A 21,207-nucleotide genomic window follows, 5' to 3' on the forward strand; every position below is an offset into this window, starting at 1 on the left:
ATCAAATAAATTTGGGATTTTAGCAGAGCTGTCAAATTAAACCATTAATAAAAAGATCAATCTTTGAAATTAGCACTTTAAGTTTTTAACACATCCCACAACAACAAAGTTAGTTCACAAACCTAACAAACAAAAAACTGAATTTGACATTAACGCTGCAAGAAAAGCTGATTTTGGGGCATGTAAAGCCACTTTATCTTCTTTTTTATGAAATTTCTTATATTTTTCCTTTAGAGGACGGCTGCAGGACGACCTGTTTGATACACATCGTCGTGAGGCCGGGGTCGCAAACACCAACCTAAGTTATCTTGGGGGTTGTGGCTCAAAAGGCTTGAGAACTGCTGGTCCTAATTATGATTATTTATACATTTATATGCACTCAAAGTCCCATGAAATCAATAAACAAAAACACATTTCTAACGACAAAAAGTAAAAAGAAATGATCATAAAAAGTAGAAAATTTAAAAATCTAATCAATGATAACTTGTTGTAGGAGACTTACCTACACCTTACAGGCCAGGAAGAGCAGAGGAGATGCTGCTAGTGTTGGTGATTTAAGGCGATATCTACCATCAGAGTCATCCCAACAATCTGGGAGAGCTTATGTCTGCGCTTCGAACTTATAGCGGACAGGAAGGAACGTGTGTGCTTCATTCTGCAGCCTAAGGAAGGCCCGGAGGTGTAAAGCTGGGAACGCACTGCACTGCTCAGACCATCGAAGCTATTAAAAGCTGCCCCGAGTAAAAGTCCTCCTGATGATATTAATACTGAATGAAAGACAGCAGCCAGGGTCAACCAAGAGTTTAGTGTGAGGGGCTTATGTATTATGTATGGAAGAGAAGGAAGGGAGGGAAGCGCGCATGAGGAAACAAGGTTGATCTTGAAAACATAACTGAGATTCAAGATGACAACAGATACTCTCATCTTCTATTTTAAACAGAGGACAAGTGACTTTAACGTGTCTCGACATGCCCTTCACCATCAGCTTTCAGTTTCTGTCTGGAAAGAAAATGCTGATCGTCTGGTGCACGACAACCACAACAAAGACCACTTAGAAACCTGCTTTCAGAAGACATAAAAACCTAAACACTTCAATCTACACCTTGTTGTGTGTGAGTGTGTGTGAGAGTGTGTGAGAGTGTGTTCACAGCCTTACCATTTCTTTGATTTAAGTCTGGGTGGAGGGTTTCGAGGAATCAGAAAAAGGGCTCTCATTGGATGCATGTCGCAAAGAGCTGAGGGAGAAAGAAAATAAACAGATGGTGACAGGACCAGTGGAGAAGAGAGGAACATGAATTGCTGGAGGCAGCATAAACACAGGAGTCCTACAAACAAAATGATAAAACATATCCACTTCATTTCTGTGTATATTGGATGGGTAGATGTGTTCCTAACTTACGAGGGGCTCCTTCGGCCATCTCTAAAGCGGTGATGCCTAAAGACCAGAGGTCACTCTGCAAACATAAAAAAGAGGGAGAAGTGGCCTCAGCTGTGTCAGTGCTGGATCCCATCTTTGTCTTGGCTGGTAAATCAGTTTGTCCAGAATCAGAGAAAATATCCACAAATGAAACAAACAATGTTCAAAATAAAATTCAAGCCAAAGTTGACAGAAGAGCGAGTGGATTCCTTTAAAACTCACTTCTTCATATTTAACTGGAATAAATGGAAATAAGTGCAGTGGTCAGTTGAACCATGAAAACATAAATAGAATTACATCATATTTAGTAAAATAAAGTTTGCTCCATTCTTATCACGGTTAACCTGCATCTAATTAATCTGAGTGAATCTTTTTAAAAATATTTGACTTATTTTTAAATTGCTTCTGTCAGTAATGAACGGAGATTGTCATCATACTCCATATTATCTGATAACAACCAACTTTTATTGGATTCATGCGGCAAAACCACAAAAATATGAAGGAAGCTGTCATAACAATAGCTGTTTCTGTGTAGTAAAGTACCCTGAAGTCATAAGTAGCTTCGGGGTTCTCGTCACATGCGATGACCTCCGGAGCCATCCAGTAGGGAGTACCGATGAAAGTGTTCCTCCGACCAATGGTCTTATCCAGCTGAGCCGACACGCCGAAGTCAACTGGAACGTAAAATCACAAGACAGATTCCATGTATGAAAACAACCACAACCTTTCTGTGAAGCGCCTTCGTGGTCGTGTGGTTTACTATCTCAGTGGTGTGTGCACATGCTGGAGGGACTGCGCTGCAGGAGTCGGTGCATCTCACCCAGTTTGACTTCGGCGTTCTCTGTGAGCAAAACATTTTGTCCCTTAATGTCTCGGTGAATCACATGATGGGAGTGAAGATGGGAAAGACCCTGGAAGACAAAACATAAACACAATAAACACACAGTCAGAAGACACTATTACTATTAATGTGAAGTGGTAAAAATAAATCTCTTCAAAGAGCTGCTGCATCATGTGTCAGATCCCAGGAAATACTTGATAAATAATCCTAAAAATTCCTGCTGTGAGTGGCAGCGCGGCTGGTAGCCGTTCAACCAATCGGTGGCACAGTTTCAGTGTGTGTGTTTTTTTAACTCTCGCTTCTTCAAAGGAGGTTAAATAAACAGAGGAAGTGAGTCTTTCTTTAGGCCATGACTTCACCGTGGTGTCTGTGAGTGTGTGTTGTGATGCTGAAACAATGGGGAGACAGCGTGGCTGACGGCAGCAGAGAAAGCACTGGCGACATTCCACTGCAGGTTTTTTTATTTTTCTATTTGTCAAAAAAGAAAAAAAAAAATCCTGATCCTTTCCATTTTAGTCTCTGATAATAACGTCACCCGTCTGGGATATTTCTGGGCGTTACACAGTCTTTCTCAGGACCTTGTGATCCCTCATAATGATACCATAACATCTCACAGACGTGTGGCCTTTTAAGTATAGAAATGAATAAATAAATCCACTCATCCTGCAGAGTCACAGTGGGAAAACAGAGGGGTTGAAGTGGTATCAGTGTCAGTTTGGCTAATTTTCTTTGATGCTTGTGCACAGATTCTCTTCATCATACAACGGTTGTAACTTATTGAACTCTCAGTATGTTTCAACAAGCAAAAGGACTACTTCCGTTTTCACCGGAAAAACGGATCTCGAAGATCAGTTTTGCTTCTTTGTTGTGTTTGATCATAACAAGAGTTCAGTATTCTATCAGTACCTGTAGCCTACATTCTCCCTGAAACTGCTGAGCAGAGTAAATATCCATCCATCCAAGGACAGGTCACCAACCAGCAGGTTTAGGAGGGAGACCCAGACATATGAATCCCAAGCAACACTCTCCAGCTCCTCCTGAGACCCTGATCAGGAAGCAAAAATGTTTGGCCTAAAAATGGTCCACATCTACAGTTTTGTTTGGCCCATATTTGGCCTTGACTTAAAATGTCAAATCCATGTGAGTGTGGCTGCCAGAGCTCAGCCACATGACCATTACATGTGGCCCACAAGGAAACTGCTGTAATCTGTGTCCAGCCCAGCTCCTCATATCTGGACTAGGGATGCAATGATTATAGATTTTCTTGTTACAATTATTGTCAAATAATTAATCACAAAGTTACAATCATCTGGATTATTATGCAGTAATTAATTTCATACACCATAAATGTGTAAAATAACATGAACACTCAATATGTTGGTGTTGTATTGCTACTGGTACCCAAATTTCCCTGAGGGCTCTCTGAAGGGATTATTAAAGTATTTCTATTCTCTTCTATTCTATTCTAATATAGGTCTTTAATCTTTTGATGACAACATGTTATAGCATCAAAGTGAAGTAAGGAAAGTGAAAAATAAATAACTCCACATATTAACTCTGAATTTCTCTCAGAGAAAACAGATGAAAAAGGCTGCAGTGCCTCTACCTGGACTTGGGAGGCTTCTTTCTGTAACCTACATTATAAATATGGTTTTGAACATTTCTTTTGAACCTGAGTGGAGAATTTAGAAACAGGAAAAACATCTGGCTAGCTTTGACTTCCAGCTGTCCTTCAGCAGAACAGCTACTGTTTCAGACATAAATAATACTGGAAGAGTGGAAATAAAGAAACAACAATACATATCTATCTATCTATCTATATATATATATATATATATATATATATACACATATCTATCTATCTATCTATATATATATATATATATATATATATATATATATATATATATATATATATACATACACATACAGTGAAACTGATGTCTATCAGCCTCACAAATAAGAAGGTTTTTTTGAGGGGCTGCATGATGAGCCCACCAATAAACTCCCTTTCAAGTCACTGTCATTTTAAAATCCCTATTTTGTGCCACTTCTGGGCCACACGACACTTGCCAGTGCTATAACTGAGCCATACGTGCCAAAAGTAGCCCAGGTTAGGCCCAAACTTGTCTGCTGTCGGGGGAATATATAATCCCTCCAGTGATAGCTGGGTCTGCCGTAGTGTCTCCTCCCAGAGCAGAGCAACAAGTCGTTTTCATTAAAAGACTCATATTCTGCAGAGGCAACATCAGGCCTCCACCATCTGAAACCCTCTCAGTTAAGCCGTCCTTACAAAAACAAGAGGAACTGCATCAGAGCATTTTTGATGCATGCATAAAAACCGTGGATGGAAAAAAACCAGAAAAGAAGCATGTGAGACAAACATACACTGACGAATACCACTGAAGGGATTAAAAATTGTGGCAGACAAAGACATCTGACTGGTTGTTGCAAAGAGGAGCCAGGAAACTTCTTCAAATAACAAACTGCAACAATTCTGCTGAATGTCAGTTCCAGACTCAACAACTGTTTATCTCAGTCTGTTTGTTCAACAGTAATGAATGGAAACAGACACTCATTTGCTTTTTCTTTCATTCTTTCTTTTTTGTTTTGGCTAGCTATTTAAAAACTCAAGCAAAAGCTGCTCTAAATGGCTCATATTTAGTACTTGAGCATTCGGCAGCTTAATCATTTAGATTCTGGATTTGGGGTTAGTTTCAAATGCAGTGTTTTGCTCCAAAGTGCAACACAAAGCATTATGAATTCACTACAGCACTGATTAGTGCTTGTGAATGGAGCTGTCACCACTCAGAGGGTGTGCAGCGCTGAAACCAAAAATAAACCAAGAATAAAGTAGAGACAATCAAGGCTAATGTGCATAAAACCTCTCTCTCTGGCATAATGACAAATACAACCTGAATTTTAGAAAGCAGGATATAAGACAAGGCAGTGATTTGTAAATTTCATAAACCAATATTTTATTCCCATTAGAGCATTGAAAACATTTTAAATGCTAAAATATTCACATATTTGTAAGTGATGGCAACAACATGTCTCAAAACAGACAGGGTCATGTTTACCACTGTGTAGCATCACATCTTCTTTTAACAAGTCTGTAAACAGCTGATGTTAAAAGCATTGTCTTGCTGAAATATGCAAGACCTTCCCTGAAGAAGACGTCATCTGCTTGGGACCATATGTTGCTCTAAAACCTGTGTCAACATGTCAGCTGTGATGTGGTCTTTTCAGATGCGCATGTTGCTTTAATGCTTCCCCATTCCATCACAGATGGTTTTAAAGTGAGTATTGATAACGAGCCTAATGATCCTCTCCACCCGAGTCCAGAGGACATGCGGCTCACGATTTCCAAAATTAACTTTCAAATTCTGAACCATCTCACCACTCAACAGTTTTCCACTTTGCCTCAGTCCATTTTAAATGAGCCACGGTTCTGAGACGCAGCAACATTTCTGGATTCTGTTCACATCTGGCTTCTTCTTCGCATGACAGGGCTTTAACCTAATTTGTGGATTTCAGGGCGAACTGTGTTTGCAGACAGTGCTTTCTGGAAATGGTCCTGAGCACATGTAGTGAGTTTCCAGAGATCAAGCTCATCTCATATTGATTTTCAACTTGCACACAGAGTTGGTATTACATGTGGTAGACGATGGAATATTCAGTTTTTTTTCATTATTCATTATCTGTACCGCGTTATCCATTACGGGTGGTGGGTAAGCTGGAGTCTGGAACATTCAACCATTCACACTCACTCCTAGGGAGAATTTAGAGTGACCAATTGACCTAACATGCGTGTCTTTGGACAGTGGGAGGAACCCACACATACATGGGGAGAACATGCAAACTCCATAACGGAACGACAACCGCCCCCCAGGTTTGAACCTCCCCCCAGCCGAGGCTCGAACCAGTGGTCTTCTTGCTTTGAGGCTATGGTGCTAACCACCACACCACCGTGTCTTTACAGCATTTATCTCTAATTGATCCACAAGTAGAAGTGGTTTTTTGAGGAATGTTTTCTTCTAAGGGACTCTGCCTCTTTAAGGTGCTCTTTTTAAACCAAATCATGTTACTGATCTGTTGCCAATTAGCCAGATTAGTTGCGATATGTTCCCTCAGCTTTTTGTTTTATTAACACTTGATTTTTGTTGCCCTCATCTCTGCTGACAAGCTGCACATCTGGAAAAGCACTTTGACTGCTGAGGGAACATGCCGGTGGCCCCGCCCCCCGTCAGCAGCTGATACTTCGAGACACACTGTGGTCGCTCTTCATTATCCATCATTGACCCTTATTATTACTTGACCATTACCTGGTCAAGCCTGGGGCAAGATATGCTTCATCATACTTTCTTGTCTTATTTTTAGTAGTTGAACTCTCTGTTGTTGATTCATCATCGTTTCCCCATTGGTACTTTCGCAAATTTGTCCATGTTTTACTAGCAGTGCAAAGACAGTTGTGTCAGAATTTAGGGTCTGCAGAGTTCGAAGTGCGGATTCGTCGGCCACATACGTCATCGCGGTGCGTGAAGTACTGTCTCAATTCACAGAATTTGAAGGACCCTCCAAATCCACCCTTCAAATCCGCACTTCGTTTGGCCCCAAACGAAGGCTGCTGATGACGCATACTTCACGGCCTCTTTTCTTTTCGCCCAGAATTCATTGCGCACAAGACGGTAGCGAATCAGCAACCGAGCTCAGAAGAGTACTTTTTATGTTTCAGTCTTATGTTTTTTTTAACCACACCAAGTACATTAAAGGCATGTTTGTTAAACGGTGACATTAAAGTTCTGTAATATTTGATATTCGTGGATTTGTAAGGGGTTAATGACGTGTGTGTGTGTACCGGCTGGAAAACAACAGAGCCTCAGACACAGCATATAAGTGTTATTCAGCCTTGCCCCCACCTCCCCTCCCATCATAACTCAGGGCCTCCACCCCCAGTTTGGACCGACTGAGCTAGACTATGTTGTCAAACACCAGAAATGTATAGACTGTTCTTAAAAGAAGGGATGCTACACATGGTCCCAGCTGTTGAGGAGATACAGTATCTTACCGCCATCAAATTCAAGACGAACTCATATTTGTCAATAACAAAAGTAAATTTTAAATTGAGAATTAGATTTACAAATCATTGGACTCTATTCTTATGTCCATTCTGTGGTTGAGTTTAAAGCAAACAAGGAGTTTTATTTGTTAGAAGCCTGAGTTTGCAGCTCCTTCAGTTATAGCTGTATGGTGTGTGTTGTGTTAGGGTATGTGTGTGTTTTCTTATGTTGACCTTACCCTGAGCACCTCTCGGCAGATGTAGGCAATCCAGTCCTCTTTCAAACAGTTTCCTTTAGTCTTCTTCACCAGGTCTGTCACAGAGCCAGCTCCACAGTACTCCATCACTAACTACACCAGCAAAAAAGCAGATGTTTATTAGACACACAGCTGTTGGTTAACTATAAATAACTATATTGTGGTCTTAACGTGAAACACAATAAATAGTAGAAGTATGTAAAACAGATGGTGGCTGTTATTAAATAAAAAAGAGAGACAGTTTTTGCTTTTCACTCTACACTATAAAAACAACAAGATGACAGCGTAGAATACACACCCAGAGCTGGTGGTCCTGTCCAGCAAGCTCTTTCTTAATGAAGGCACCATAATAAGTAGCTATGTTTCTATGGTGGGAATAACTCTTCAACATATTGATCTCCAGCTTTATCTCCTCTTCTTCTTCCTGAAAGACAGAAACAAAAGAAAACCCTCAAAAACAAGTAAACACAAGAGATAACAACAGTTCTTTCAATGCAGTGAACAGAGGTCTCAGCAGCTATGAGATGGTGGCAGTCAGCGTCTCCAGAAAAACAAACCCAGCTGTTCAAACTTTGCTTTGAGTAAATTTCATCCAATTCTGTCGGTAAACGCGAACATAGCAGCTCTCAAGGAAACTTCGCAAACTGACATGAAGTTCAACATTACATAGAGGAAGTCGTATCCAGCTGAGTTTAACACCAGCAAGCAGTAAAACACAGCTGTGTGACCACACGTCGCTCTACAGCCGCTCAGCGATCAATGAACCAATTTCATTGATCCAAATTCAAAATACCAACAGAAGATTAATGCAGTAATCATTGTAAGACACACTGAAGAAGGAACGTGTGCAGCTGTTTACGTTAGTTTTGTTCTAAAAAGCAGGGATCTAACTGAACCGCTCTGATGGCAGATGTTACCGGCCAATCAGAATGTCCACCGGCCTTTTCATTTGTCAGTGAAAATAATCCAGATTATTTATAATTTACAACTCGAATTATGCTTTTTAAAATAGTTCTTATTGATTTTTTTTCATGAAATTGTTGAACAACATTCTCTCAATCTTCTCTTTTTTAACAACAAAAACAAATTCGGGTCGGCTAAAAATCCAGGGATCTTGGTCCACTTGCAAGTGAACTCTGGTGCCGTGCGCCAACAGTGTGAAAGCAAATGGACCGTCCAACGAACCAGAGTGTGCGTCATGGTGTGGCGTGTCAGGGCGGCGCCTCTCCTGCTGCTCATACATATCATGGACAGATTCTGGTGAAAACTAAATTAAGTTTTAACCACAACGTAAAAACAGAAACCAGACTGGATACATTTTTCGTTTACTCCATCGTTTATTTGTGGTGAATGAACCATTTTTCGGTCTTGGTGAATCGTTGAGTTGGATTTTCTTCTTCTTTCTTGCTGGTCAGCTATCATTTCAGGGAATACTGCCCCCTAGTGAGCAGTTGTTGTAACTGTATGACATGGTCAAAGCCGTTTGGTCCACTCCAGTAAAGTGCAGTGTGAAAGCAAACCAAAACAAATGAATGTGAGTAAAAACTCAGAATTCACCGCCCAATCGGACCGAGACTCCAGGACTACAAGCTTTTCCAGGCCCTTTTCCAGGCCCTACATGACTTTTCCTTTAGTTTAACTTTGAGCTGCTGTTTTAGCCTAATTTGGCAAATAGTAAATTGAATGTTGGTAAGTTTTTTTACTCACTGTTTTCAAGTCTTAGTTTACGGTTTTATTGTTTTATATTGTTTTAATAAGAGCTATACTTGGTTATTGTTTTTTTATATTAACTGATGTTGCTGATTTTTGAAGTGCAGCACTTGGAGACATGTTTTTGTTTTTCAAATGTGCTTTATAAATAAAGTGGATTGATTTGTATTATTTTCATGCATTTTTTGTAATTATTTTACATTTCTATCAGTCTTTTAAATGAACAACTGAATATAAAACCACAACAAACAAATCAAGTAAAGATCATCTGCTCTTGGCTGTTACAGACACATAAAATGCTAAATGTTAACAGTTTTGTTTATTTTAAGTTACTTTTAAGAGTCAAATAGGTTTGGCAGCAATAAACTGTGTTTATTTGGTGGAACAGGTGGTAAAAATGGCTCTTCTTTTAGTAGGTGTTGCAGACGCCCGGTTGAGACTGAAAGCAATGTTATGTGTAGATCATGGTTTAAAAAAATACCGTTTTACCTCAAAAAGACGCTGAAAAAAGATAAAGTGTGATATCAGAAACACTGAACGTTGTGCTCTTTTACAGTTTTATGGTAAAAATCAATGTCTGAACGCTGACATGACTTTATGTCAACAAAACAGACAGATTTTATGTTTTCATGCTTTTTGTGGGTTCTCTAGCAGTGATATAACAAGCCAAATTTCTGCTTAAAATGATATAAACGTACATATTTTGTGTCTTGTCTAAAGTTTGTTTAATAATGTTGGAAAAGATTTTTCCTTTTTTTGACTTCCACAGTTTTTAACCCTTAAAACTCCATGACACTTTTTTTTGCTGTTTTTGGTCATTTAGAAGTAGCAGCTGGAGCTTTAAACCCCAGTCAGCATCAGACATGATGTTTCCAGCCTCAGCTGTCAGATTGGGAGGTAAAATGATGTAAAATGAATGTATGAATAGATTTAGCAGCATAAAGGTCGACCAGAAGAAGAAAACAGAATTTATTACTAACAGAACTTTGTAGAAATAACACACAGACCAACAGTGACCAAACCTTTTCTCATCTCATCGTTCTCTCAAGTCTTTCAGGAGAAAAAATATTGTTATTGAAACAAACACACAACAGAAACTATTTCCATGTTTCCACTTTTTCCTCATTTCCAGTTATTCCTGCTACTATTTACCTGCTATCCTCACTAAACCAACTCCAGCTCAGCTGCTTTGTGGCGCCACCGTGCATCAGAAACGTCTTCTTGGCTTTATTCCAGCCATAGAGGAGCATTATTTTTCTTCTTTTCACACACACATAGAACTTTCTGCTCACTGGTTGATCTTTGGCTGCTCCTGATTGGACGTTACCGTCAATCTAAGCTCTCTGATTGGTGGAAAGTTCGGCAGGGCGTTGCTTCATTATAATTTCCGGATAAAAATAGAATAGTCCTAGGAACATAGTAGTGATAGTGATCTTTATTTATTACAAACATGTGGTAAATAATGGTGGTATCAGGGATCCCTCATTGTGTATAGACTATGTAGAGTCTCAGATTAAACACCACATTTTGCGGCTGGATATTTAACCTCCTGGATGGGATATAATTGCCTGGAAAACTTCCGTACATCACCTAGTTACACACTACCATTCCTGAGAAATTATTGACAATGTAAACAATAGAATTGGGGAGTGTGGCGGACACTGAGAAATAGTGTCCAGAGAGGCTGCTATGTTACTTGGAGATGATGCTTCATCCTGCTACCGGATCCTGAGGCAGCTGTACCTATTTCTCAAGAAACAACTGGTTCATCAAAGGTTTACTGATTTATAACACATGAGGATAAAAAGCACGAGAAAAGGAAACTTTCTCACTATAAACCCTGGAAATGACTTGGGATTTCTCCGAGTCACTGAACCCCTAAATTTGACTCTGTAGCAGTAGCAGAGGAGATGAGGGGTAGTGGAACAGGAGGAGCTGGATGTAGTTGTTTTATCAGAAAAGACAAAACACCAGAGAGCTTCCGCTCTGCCTGACGTTGAGTCTCTGTGGGGCGGGGGAAGAGAAAACGACAAGACAGAGTGTGAACTTTCACCTTCTTGCCTCTGACTGCAGCCTGAATGAGAGGGCAGATAACAGCTGAGCATTTCCTGCTGAACAGATTGTCTGATAGTCCCTTCCTGGACGGAGGCAACACGAGGCTCAAACGTTTCACATCAAACCAGGTTACGATGCTGAAAGGTTCACGGGAAATTGAACTTTCATCTCTGTAAGACGTCAACCTTTTAATGTATTTTACCTACTTAACTGCTTTTTGTTCTATTACTGGAGTAAGTATTTGGTCTATATAAATGTAAGACAATAAAAATGGACATTAATCTTAAATTAAGCTGCAGTAAAAAGTGTCCAGAATCCGAAAAAAATCTAATTATAATCATAAAAAGAAAATACCAATTAGTGAAAAGCTGGTCAGTGTTTTGTAATTAAGACTGCAAACCAACGAGCATCAGCAAGCAGCTCAGCTGCACGCTGACAAGCTCATGTTTAAACATAGATATTATGATCATATTAGTTTATCATGCCGACATGCAGATGGATATAAACTTTGACTGAACTGCGGCTGTTAAAACACAACAAGTTTTACGGGTGTTTGTCATAAAGCAGAGAATGAAGTCAGCAGAGCCACCGATGAATCGAGGCTAATTCAAGGTTCAATTCTGTGCATTTGTGTTTCAGCATATAAGCTAAGCTAAATACAGCACCACTCACACAATATTACATGACGTACTACACTGTTACTGGCCACGGTGGATTTTTAATTCTGAATTAATTATTCAGAATTAAAGTATTCTCCTTAGTGTTTACATGGAAATAGTAATTCTGAATTGAGGTTTAAATAGAAAACAAGTTTAATCCCCTTTATTTAATTCTGTTTTAGATCAGGGTGCTGGAAGGGTTCTGATTGGACAGGAGGTGGATATGACGTATTTGCGCCTATCAAAAGAAAACAAACTCCAGCTCGTGTTTCTTTTTGTTTCGTCTACAACATGGAAGACACATAATAAGAATAATTTTCGCTTTGATTTTGATTCTAGTCTTGAAGCAGCAGCTTTCGCTTCCCTTTGGTCAGATGAGGACGAGAAAGGAGGTAGAGTCATGGTGACAGGATGCGGGATCGAGCATGCTCAGAAGAACTGGAATTAATTTAAAGTGGAATGAACATAAACATGATCGAGGAATTATTCAATTCAGATGTAAAATCAGAATTAACCAGCCACTTTCTTCGGATGGAAGTTTAATAGCCATTTTCATTTGGAATTAGGCGTTTCTGAGGTAATTTTAAAAAGTATTTAAGTTTTATTCGGAATTAAAGGGGAATTAAAATGCTCATGTAAATGTGGCCATTATGTATTCAACCAAATTTGAGACAAACTGAAGATGAAGTATCTGGAAAAATATTTATGAGATGTAGTCGCTATAAATATAGCTATAAAATATTTTGTGGAGAATTTAAGTCCATTTTTTTTTACAATGCTGAATCAGTTCATTTATATTTGCAGGCATTCATTGATGCACATCTCAGAGTTTTACCAAACATTGTAATCAGGCTGAGATCTGGTCAATACAACACCTCCGTTCTTTTCTGTTTCAGCCATTCTGCTGTAGCTCTGCTGTCCTGTTCAATGACCCAGTTACAGTTAAGCTGTCAGACAAATGGTCTCACATCTAAAAATGTTGATTTACAGGTGCTGCAGCAACAAAATTTGAATTAACAGTTTCAACGCTACGTAAAAATTCTACTGAAGGCTACTTGGCTACAGGAAAAAAAAAACTAAACAAAAGCAAAAAGCTGAAGGTCACATGATGCTTTGCTACTTTAAGGCCGACCTGCTGCAACATGTTTTCATTAGCCCACATTCAACCTTGTCCTAGCAACTGTATACTTATGACTGCAACGTTCAAACCATTTCCACATTTTGTCCCAAACTAACAGATAAAGATGTATCGTCTAATCCGGGTCAGGGGTCTCATTTATATGGAAATGTGGGCACCTGAATCGGCCTCATGTGCCGCCCTCAACAAGCCCAAACCAGCTATACGTGGTCCTGAATATCGTCGCATATGAAGAAGCTGCAGATCAAAGAGGAAATCATGGCAACAAACAAAAAAAGAAACTTTTACAACACAGAAATTGAAGTGATCTTGGTGAAGTGGAGAAAGGAAGAAAGGAAATGTTTGCTGTGGCGTCGATGTGGTGCAGTCTGTCAGCGCAAACAGCAGAACTGTAGCAGAAAGAAACTGGAAGACCTCCACCAAGCCAACGTATTTTCTATTTTTATTTATTTATTTTTGTAAATGATTGTATTATTTTTGAGATAGAAGCTGTAATGGCAAAACGATCCCCATCTCCCTACAGTAAAGAAACGTTAAAAATTCATGGATTCAAACGGTGATCCGGATCACCCCCATAATCTAAAAACCTGTTCCTTATTCCATTTCTGACATTTTCTGAAGATGTAATTAAAATCCATCTATCACTTTTTGAGTTATGTTGCTAACAGACAGACAAGCCAACGTCCATGAATACCTTAGAGGAGCTATTAAAAAAAGACTGGTTGTACCTTAATGTGGAGGCAAAACAAACAAACAAAAAAAGGGCTGATGTGCTGTTTCCTCCAGTTCTTCCACAGCGGCGCTCCGGGAGGTGGTGAGGACGAGGAGGTCCCGACCCAACGAGGGAGGTGTGGTTGCCGAACTCCGGCTGTCCCCTGCACTAGTGTGTCCGGTGGAAGTGGTTCTGACCGAAGCTTTACTCGCTTTTACGAAGACCAGCTCTACTGACGGCATCGCTGATGAATTAAAGAAATTAGAGCAGTGACGTGGAACGCAGGGACAGTTATGTGTGACATGTCTAATACATTAAAAGATCTGAACCTTTACATTGTTCTCATCTCAAAAGCTGCATTACATTCTCACAGATCTTTGCTCCCGTGTGAAGCCTTCCTGTCGGGGAAGGGGCTTCATATTGGGCGGTGGGAAGCTGTTTGCTTCATAGACCGGCCCTGTTCTCTGCTCCAGGGTTTCAGATTTGAGTTGTTTTAAATATTTTTCTATTGAAAGATGTTTATGGAATAGTTCTGTCTCAGTACAAGCTGCAGCACAGATAACTTTGCTGGTTCGGATGTTTTTGATAACGTGGCTCTAAAACAGATGTTTGGTATGAAGTGAAATTAAATGTGTGAGAGGAGCATGATGCAGTCAGGCTGCAGTTTACCACCTCACCACCGGCATGGTTGATTTCCCCCGTCTCCAAAACGCCCGTACGCATGGGTCAGAGTTTACCTACATTTTCTCATCACATTTGTTTTTATAGATGACATTTTGGTGTGTTATAAACGAGACCCCAGGTCTGTAAACCCAGTCCAGCCCCTGGAATTCAAAATACAGGTTCAGGCACTTTTTCTGCCTGGAACTGACTTAAACCAGGATAAGATATTAATATTTAATTTTGCTGAAATTATCCAACACTGTGGCTTTTGAACCCTAAAGTAAACAGAGGTTTAATATCAAACAAATCTAATAAAAAACTACTTCTGTGAGAAAACTGAATTACTGAAACTTGAGGACAATAAGAAGAGAAGGAGTCTTTCTTGAAATCTGATTTGGCCAGATCATCGTATATTAAAGAATATTCTTGTTTGATTCATGGTGTGTGTGTGTGTGTGTGTGTGTGTGGGTGTGAGTTTGTGTATTTTGAAAGGAACATTAAGAGGAGGTCAAATGATTAGTAAAGGTCAATCTCCTCAATGAGCTGAAAGAGATGTAAGAAAACAGAGAACAGAGGCAGTTCAGTAAAAGACAACTGCTCCTCATCATAAATGCTGCATTACTGTTTGAAATGTTTCCAAAGCCAACTATTTGGAGGTAAGATATAATCAGTTATGAGAACGAGCAGCTGCTATATAACAGAAGAAGAAGAGCTTAAGAAAAATATTCTTCAAACAAGTCTCGGTGCCTTAAAAAAGGGACTTATTACAATAACTGCATGGCGATCATGACCATGTTTTAACAACGCTTCTATGTCTCTGTGATAGTGATGACCAGAAAATATGATTCACACCGTTTTCATGCTCATCAAAGCACCAGCGACTTTGCATGGCCTCTGGATGGAGGATCATCCTCAGAGAGATCGTTCCCATCAGGATACAAACGGTTCATTTACAGAAAAACCCAAACGACTTCAGTAAAGGCAACTGGGACTCTGATCCTTGGTTCTCATCCAGAAGGCTTTGTTAGTCCTAACTAGTCAGAGGGGAGTTTTGGCTCAGAAATGATAAATGAACTTCACACTAGGGCGGTCTTTAAAGTCTCATGTGTTACTGAATCATCTGACCATCGTGTGGATCCTTCAAGTCAGTGTCAGCTGTAAGTTAAAGCCTGTTAGATGACAGAATAGAATAGAACAGAATAGAATAGAGTCATTTAGACATGGGGTTCAGTGTCTTGCCCAATGACACTTCAGCATGTAGTCAGGTGAAGCCTGGAATCGAGCCACTGACCTTAAGGTTGGCAGACGACTGCTCTTCCTCCTGAGCTACAGCCAACCCACAGAACCAAATATTTATTCAAGCTCTTAGATTTCTGAGAATCACACCAACATGTATTTTTATTCATATTATCAGGAGAGTTTACAGGTGTTATTGTGGTAGCCGGTTGTGTACCACTACGGATGTTGCCTCTGATGTCATCAGTTTAGTTGTTGCTAGGCTACAAACAACTTCCAAACACATTTATAGTGATCTCTGGCGATTTCAACAATAGCCATGTTTACATGGACGCAAGTATTCAGATTAAAAGCCTGATCAGAATGAAAATGCTTCCAGATTTAATTCTGATCAAGATAGGTGGGTTAAGCTGATTGTTTGGATCAGCGTGCGTGAAAACATGTCTCAGTGTCGGGTAGAAATTATCCTTACTTCGCTACTGCTTCAGTCATACATCAACGTAACATAATCCCACACTTTGCGTTACGGCTTGTGTTCCACTGTTCACGTTACTCAGTAAAACTGATTTAAAAAAGAAAAACATAAACAAACACGGGTGGGACCAAAACAGGTCTGACTGATATGTACGGACTCAAATTAAAGCCATAAAGATTTTGCAGCTGTAAATTAATGTTTGCAATAATTTCAGTTTGTATTTGTAAATAAAGTTGTAAAAAAGAAATCTCCCCAAAATATTCAAGTTTGTACATGTGCAGAAAAGTATTTGCATGGCTGTAAAAAAACGATTTGTATTTGTGGAAAATAATCATCTTGTCCACACATGCTAAGCACTAAACTACGTGTGAGACTGCAGTTGCAAGTTGTCCCCGTCTTTTTCTGTCTATCTGACTGGATGGTGACTAATCAAACTGTACAATCTGAGAGCAGACATTTACTTTCATTTTATTTATTTAACCAGGAAAAACCCCCACTGAGATTAAGAATCTCATTTGTAAGCGTGTCCTGACCAAGACAGCAGCAAAGCAAGCTACAAGTCAATCAAAACCACAAATAAAATTACACATAAAATTACAAACGTCAACATTCCAAGTTAAAAATGATATTAGTCTAAACATTTACAACTTAAAGACTCATCATTTAGTGCCCTCAGCTTACTTTTAAAAAGGTTCCCCCAGACAGCAGCAAATTCTAAGCTGTTGGAGCAGCATATCTAAAACTTACATGTCCAACGTTCTAAAGATATGCAAATGAATAAATGAATCCAGCTCCTCTGCCCTGCCAGCTTTAGTAAGATCAGACCATAATGTGTTTCTCTTTACCACCACCTACAAACCCATCTGTCAGCAGCCTCCAGTGATCAGATGTTCTATGAAAATCAAACTAAGGATGCTGAAGAAATATCTGGGTGGACTGCAGCACCACTTAAAGAACAACCATTTGCTTCCCAATAACAAACCCGGATCAGGATCTGGATCACGTAATTTTCCACTTGTCGTGCATGTTGGGATGTGCCAGCAGTTATTGTTCTGCAGTCTGTTACACAAGCTCAAACTACTCTCCAAAAATGTCCCCTTCATGTCAAGCTGCCTCCACCTTCCTGTCGACTGACCCTAAACACAGAAAGAGCAGTCTGCAGCACTCAGGATGGAGAGCAAAGAATTTTTATTTTCTCTTCCTTGTTGTTTTTGTTCATTTCTTACTGCAATTTGCCATCTGAGGGGTTTGAGATCCGGACTCAGGTGTCCAGCTTGGACTTGCACCCTTGCTCTTTATGTACTAAAATTCCTGCAAACAAAATTTATAGGATTTTTTCACTAAAGTAAGATAAATATGCTCATTTCTTCCAGCCTTTCTTTGAGGAATATTATTTCTTTTTAACTGTTCAATTATTTTCTCACAGATATGTGTTGACAAAGCTCTTCAACCCACCTTTTCTCCTCAAAGCCTTTACTGTGTCCTACTTCGGTACCAACTCATAATCCCCACCCCCTTACTGAAATTGCCCATTTAAAAACTCTACTTCGGCTCTTTTCCAACCTCTTTTTTTAAACTGTTGCAGACCTGAAATTCAAGAATGGATGTCTGAGGTTAAAGAGAAGAACCACAGAATATCTCGGGTTCTATAAAAAAGTCAAAGTACTGTCAATACTTTTTCTGATTCAGGGTTGTGTTTGAAAAGCTTACATTATGAATAAAATACTCCTAAAATAACAGAGAAGCTGCTTAAAAGAAAAGAACAAGGTAAAGAAGGAGTATTTTGAAGTGTAAACCACATTTACACGTGCTTGACCGAAGTGCTGCATAACAAGTAAAACACAGCACAGAAATTAAAACACTAAAAACAAAGAGGAAACAATACAATCAGAAGACAATAAAATCTGTCAAACTGACACTGGGTTAAAAGCCAAAGAATAAAAGTGTTTTCAAAGAAGATTTAAAAACATCCACATCCACATACACCAAAGATTACACACCAAAGATTAGAGACAGCGGAGGAGGAACAAATGTAAAGATTATAAGTCAAGTGTTTAGATGAGTGAATGCAAGGCACTTTTACCTCTGTAACCTCCATGACCTTGATGGCTGCCAGTTGACCAGTTTTGACATGACGACCCTGGTGGCAAAAATGAAGAAGAAGTTAAGACCAGGATGGATTTAACAGAAAAAAAGCAACAAAAACAGACCAAATTAAGTGACAGGAACAGGAGGCAAGAGGAATGGAAAGTGAGCTGATTCAACATTATCACACCGATATGAACACAAACATGAAGGAAAACCAATCCATCCCACACGTTGCGACATCATTGGAGTAAAAATTTGAATTGTGACATCATTTTTAATGCTTGTGACAGAGTTATGTGTACTTCATTTCATTTTCTCTAGAGGGACAGAGTCAGAAAGAAGAAAACGCGACACAAGATGAGAGTGAAGGAGTTGTGAAGGAGGCAGAAGTCGGCTAAGAGGACCAGTGCTGTTAAGTGCAGTCAGGTGAAAAGCAGGAAAATTGAAAAACCTGTCATGAGTCAGAAACTTGACAAGATACTAAAGTAGGTACCTTATAAGCCTTTAATCTGTGATGTATGACCAGAATCAAAGTGTGCGCATGAAACAGACCGGAGTGTATGGCGTCTCAGACTGTAGTCAATCAGTCAGCTCATACTCTGGTACAGACTCAGAGAAACTCGGTGAGACTAACGTGAACGGAGGGGATGAAAATAACACTTTGTGATAAATATATGGTTCATTTTCTACCAGGGACGGGCCATGATTTTTTCATTTTGGACCACCTTTAGCTTGATTAAGGCATTGTTTGCATTGTTTCGATAAGCTTCTGCAACATCACAACATTCCAGTGTTGCATTAATTTTTCACCAAGATCTCGTATTGATGATGGAGAACCCGAAGATTCTCAATGGAGTTCAGGTCTGGACTCTGGTGGCCAATCCATGTGTGAAAATGAGGTCTCCTGTTCCCTGAACCACTCTTTCACAGTCTGAGCCCCATGAATCCGGCAGTCATCTTGGAATATGGCCGTACCATCAGGGAAGATGGATTAACCTGCTCATTCAGTATATTCAGGTACCTGCTCATTCTTTGGACACATAATGTTGCTGAACCTAGGCCTGAACCTAGGCCTGAAACTCATCAGATCACATGACCTTCTTCCATTGCTCCAGCAAAAGGCAAGTTGAAGCTTTTTTTTTCTAATTCTGAGCATGGCTACTGATTTCTGGGTACTAAATGGAAAAGTAATAGTATCTGTACATGATAATACTAACAACATGGTGTTAACCTATACCAAACAGCTGGCAGTGGCGGGGGTTTGGGTATTCAAAGAATGCTTCAATAATTCAAACAGTATTTAATCTTGACCTATTTCCAAAATAATACTATTCACTAGAGCAATTTCTCCATCTCAGGTCACTAGGACCTGGCATTTCATTAGTCTCTGGGGGTTCCCAAGAATTAAAGTCGACAGCACCAACACATCAGTGATAACTAGAATTAAAGTTCATAATATTATGTGAATATCTTTTATAACAGACAGCAACACAGTCTGTTTCCCTTAAAGTTTCAAACATCAGTGATGTTACAAAAAACCTAAAAACTGGAGGAAAGACATTAAAGGTGGTGTCCCGTGAATATATCTTTTCCTGCAAACACATAAAGATCTAACTTTTAGTACATTTATAACAAATACATTTTTTCTGGGCGCAGCTGTATTTATGAATAATAAAGACTCGTGCTCTGGGTGGTCTCCTGGGTCTCGGTGGCCCACTGGTCGGCCTCTGATCTTTGCAGGGGTCCGGTCACATTAGTACGATCACACTCATCATTTATCACCACTCATTCCAGATGTTTTGCCCCCACGTTTACCAACCTGCAGATCCAGTCACTGTGTTGTCTCGTGGGTTTAATCACCAGTAACTACAATAATCTTCATGTTTGTTCTTTGTTTGCTGATATTTTGGTTGTTGTGATTCATGATTTTTGTCGAGCTTGTCTTTCGTTTTCTAGGTGCTCCTGATTATTGCCAGCTTTGTTTTGCTTGCAGATGTTGCAGGTGGTTTTCTGTTTCCTTACATGTGTAGCAGCTGGTTGTCTGTTTGTTTCCTGTTTAGACTGAATAGCTGATGCTGTAACTGTCTGTCTGGTTCATCTTTGTCTCCTTTTTCTTCTCTTCAGTCTCTTTTTCTCTTCTGTCTACTCTCTCCTTTCTTTTGCTACCACCCCCTTTCTCAAGTAGAGAATTAACATGTAAATTAAGCAACAGACTCATTTAAAAATAAAGAATATTACTTTAGTATCACGGTGAGCCTTGTATCATAAAGCTCCTCTTAGCAAAGCTAACTTGTTTGGCACAACACAGCAGCCAACCATCGTTCTGCTGCCATCATGTTGGACAAGTTAGAAGAAGGACAACAGGCAGTGGTCCACAGTGACCGACATGTTAGACATCAGAGCATTAATGTAAAGTCTGCTGAAACTGCTTTCAATCACTAATAATCCCCACTGGAAAATAAAACAAAAATCTCATTTTAATAGGTCATCACAAGTTCAAACTTTTGCATAACTGTCAGTTTTCTATTTTGTCAGATTTCTTCATTTAATTTCTCATCTTTAGGCTGCAGGACCGTGTATGTGATCTGTTTGTGTTACAGACTGAAGGATTTTTATTTTCTGGTCCCAGCGTTGCCCTAATAAGAAGAAATAACATTACATTCCACAATAACCCACTAAATTACTCATTTACTCTCAGCCACACTCCATTCTTTGACATTGTTAAGTAAATATAACGATTTTCTTCTCTTCTGCTTTGACGTGAACAGAAATGTCATTACAGCAATGACGGGGGATCTACTTCCGGTATTTGTCCAGGTTTGTCTCCACGTACAGTCCTAATAATAACAGAGTTTAGTGAACAGAATAAATGCTAGGTGTCATGTCGCTGACTGAAT

At 39.5% G+C, this 21,207-nt stretch overlaps 1 protein-coding gene across 3 annotated transcripts in view; it reads right to left on the reverse strand.

The window, feature by feature from the left end:
• The window catches only part of si:zfos-2326c3.2 (misshapen-like kinase 1), a 73,019-nt gene that overhangs the window by 41,760 nt on the left and 10,052 nt on the right, over positions 1–21,207 (reverse strand). For all 3 annotated transcript variants that reach the window (XM_041989616.1, XM_041989615.1, XM_041989617.1), the window contains exons 3-9: positions 18,306–18,362; positions 7,873–7,998; positions 7,557–7,667; positions 2,238–2,328; positions 1,961–2,091; positions 1,400–1,454; positions 1,157–1,235 (exon numbers count right to left, since the gene is read on the reverse strand). In XM_041989616.1, coding sequence (XP_041845550.1) covers positions 1,157–1,235; positions 1,400–1,454; positions 1,961–2,091; positions 2,238–2,328; positions 7,557–7,667; positions 7,873–7,998; positions 18,306–18,362 — 650 coding nt within the window. The remainder of the gene's footprint in view (positions 1–1,156; positions 1,236–1,399; positions 1,455–1,960; positions 2,092–2,237; positions 2,329–7,556; positions 7,668–7,872; positions 7,999–18,305; positions 18,363–21,207) is intronic.

Source organism: Melanotaenia boesemani, chromosome 7, assembly GCF_017639745.1.
Source record: "Melanotaenia boesemani isolate fMelBoe1 chromosome 7, fMelBoe1.pri, whole genome shotgun sequence".
Taxonomy (NCBI): Eukaryota; Metazoa; Chordata; class Actinopteri; order Atheriniformes; family Melanotaeniidae; genus Melanotaenia; species Melanotaenia boesemani.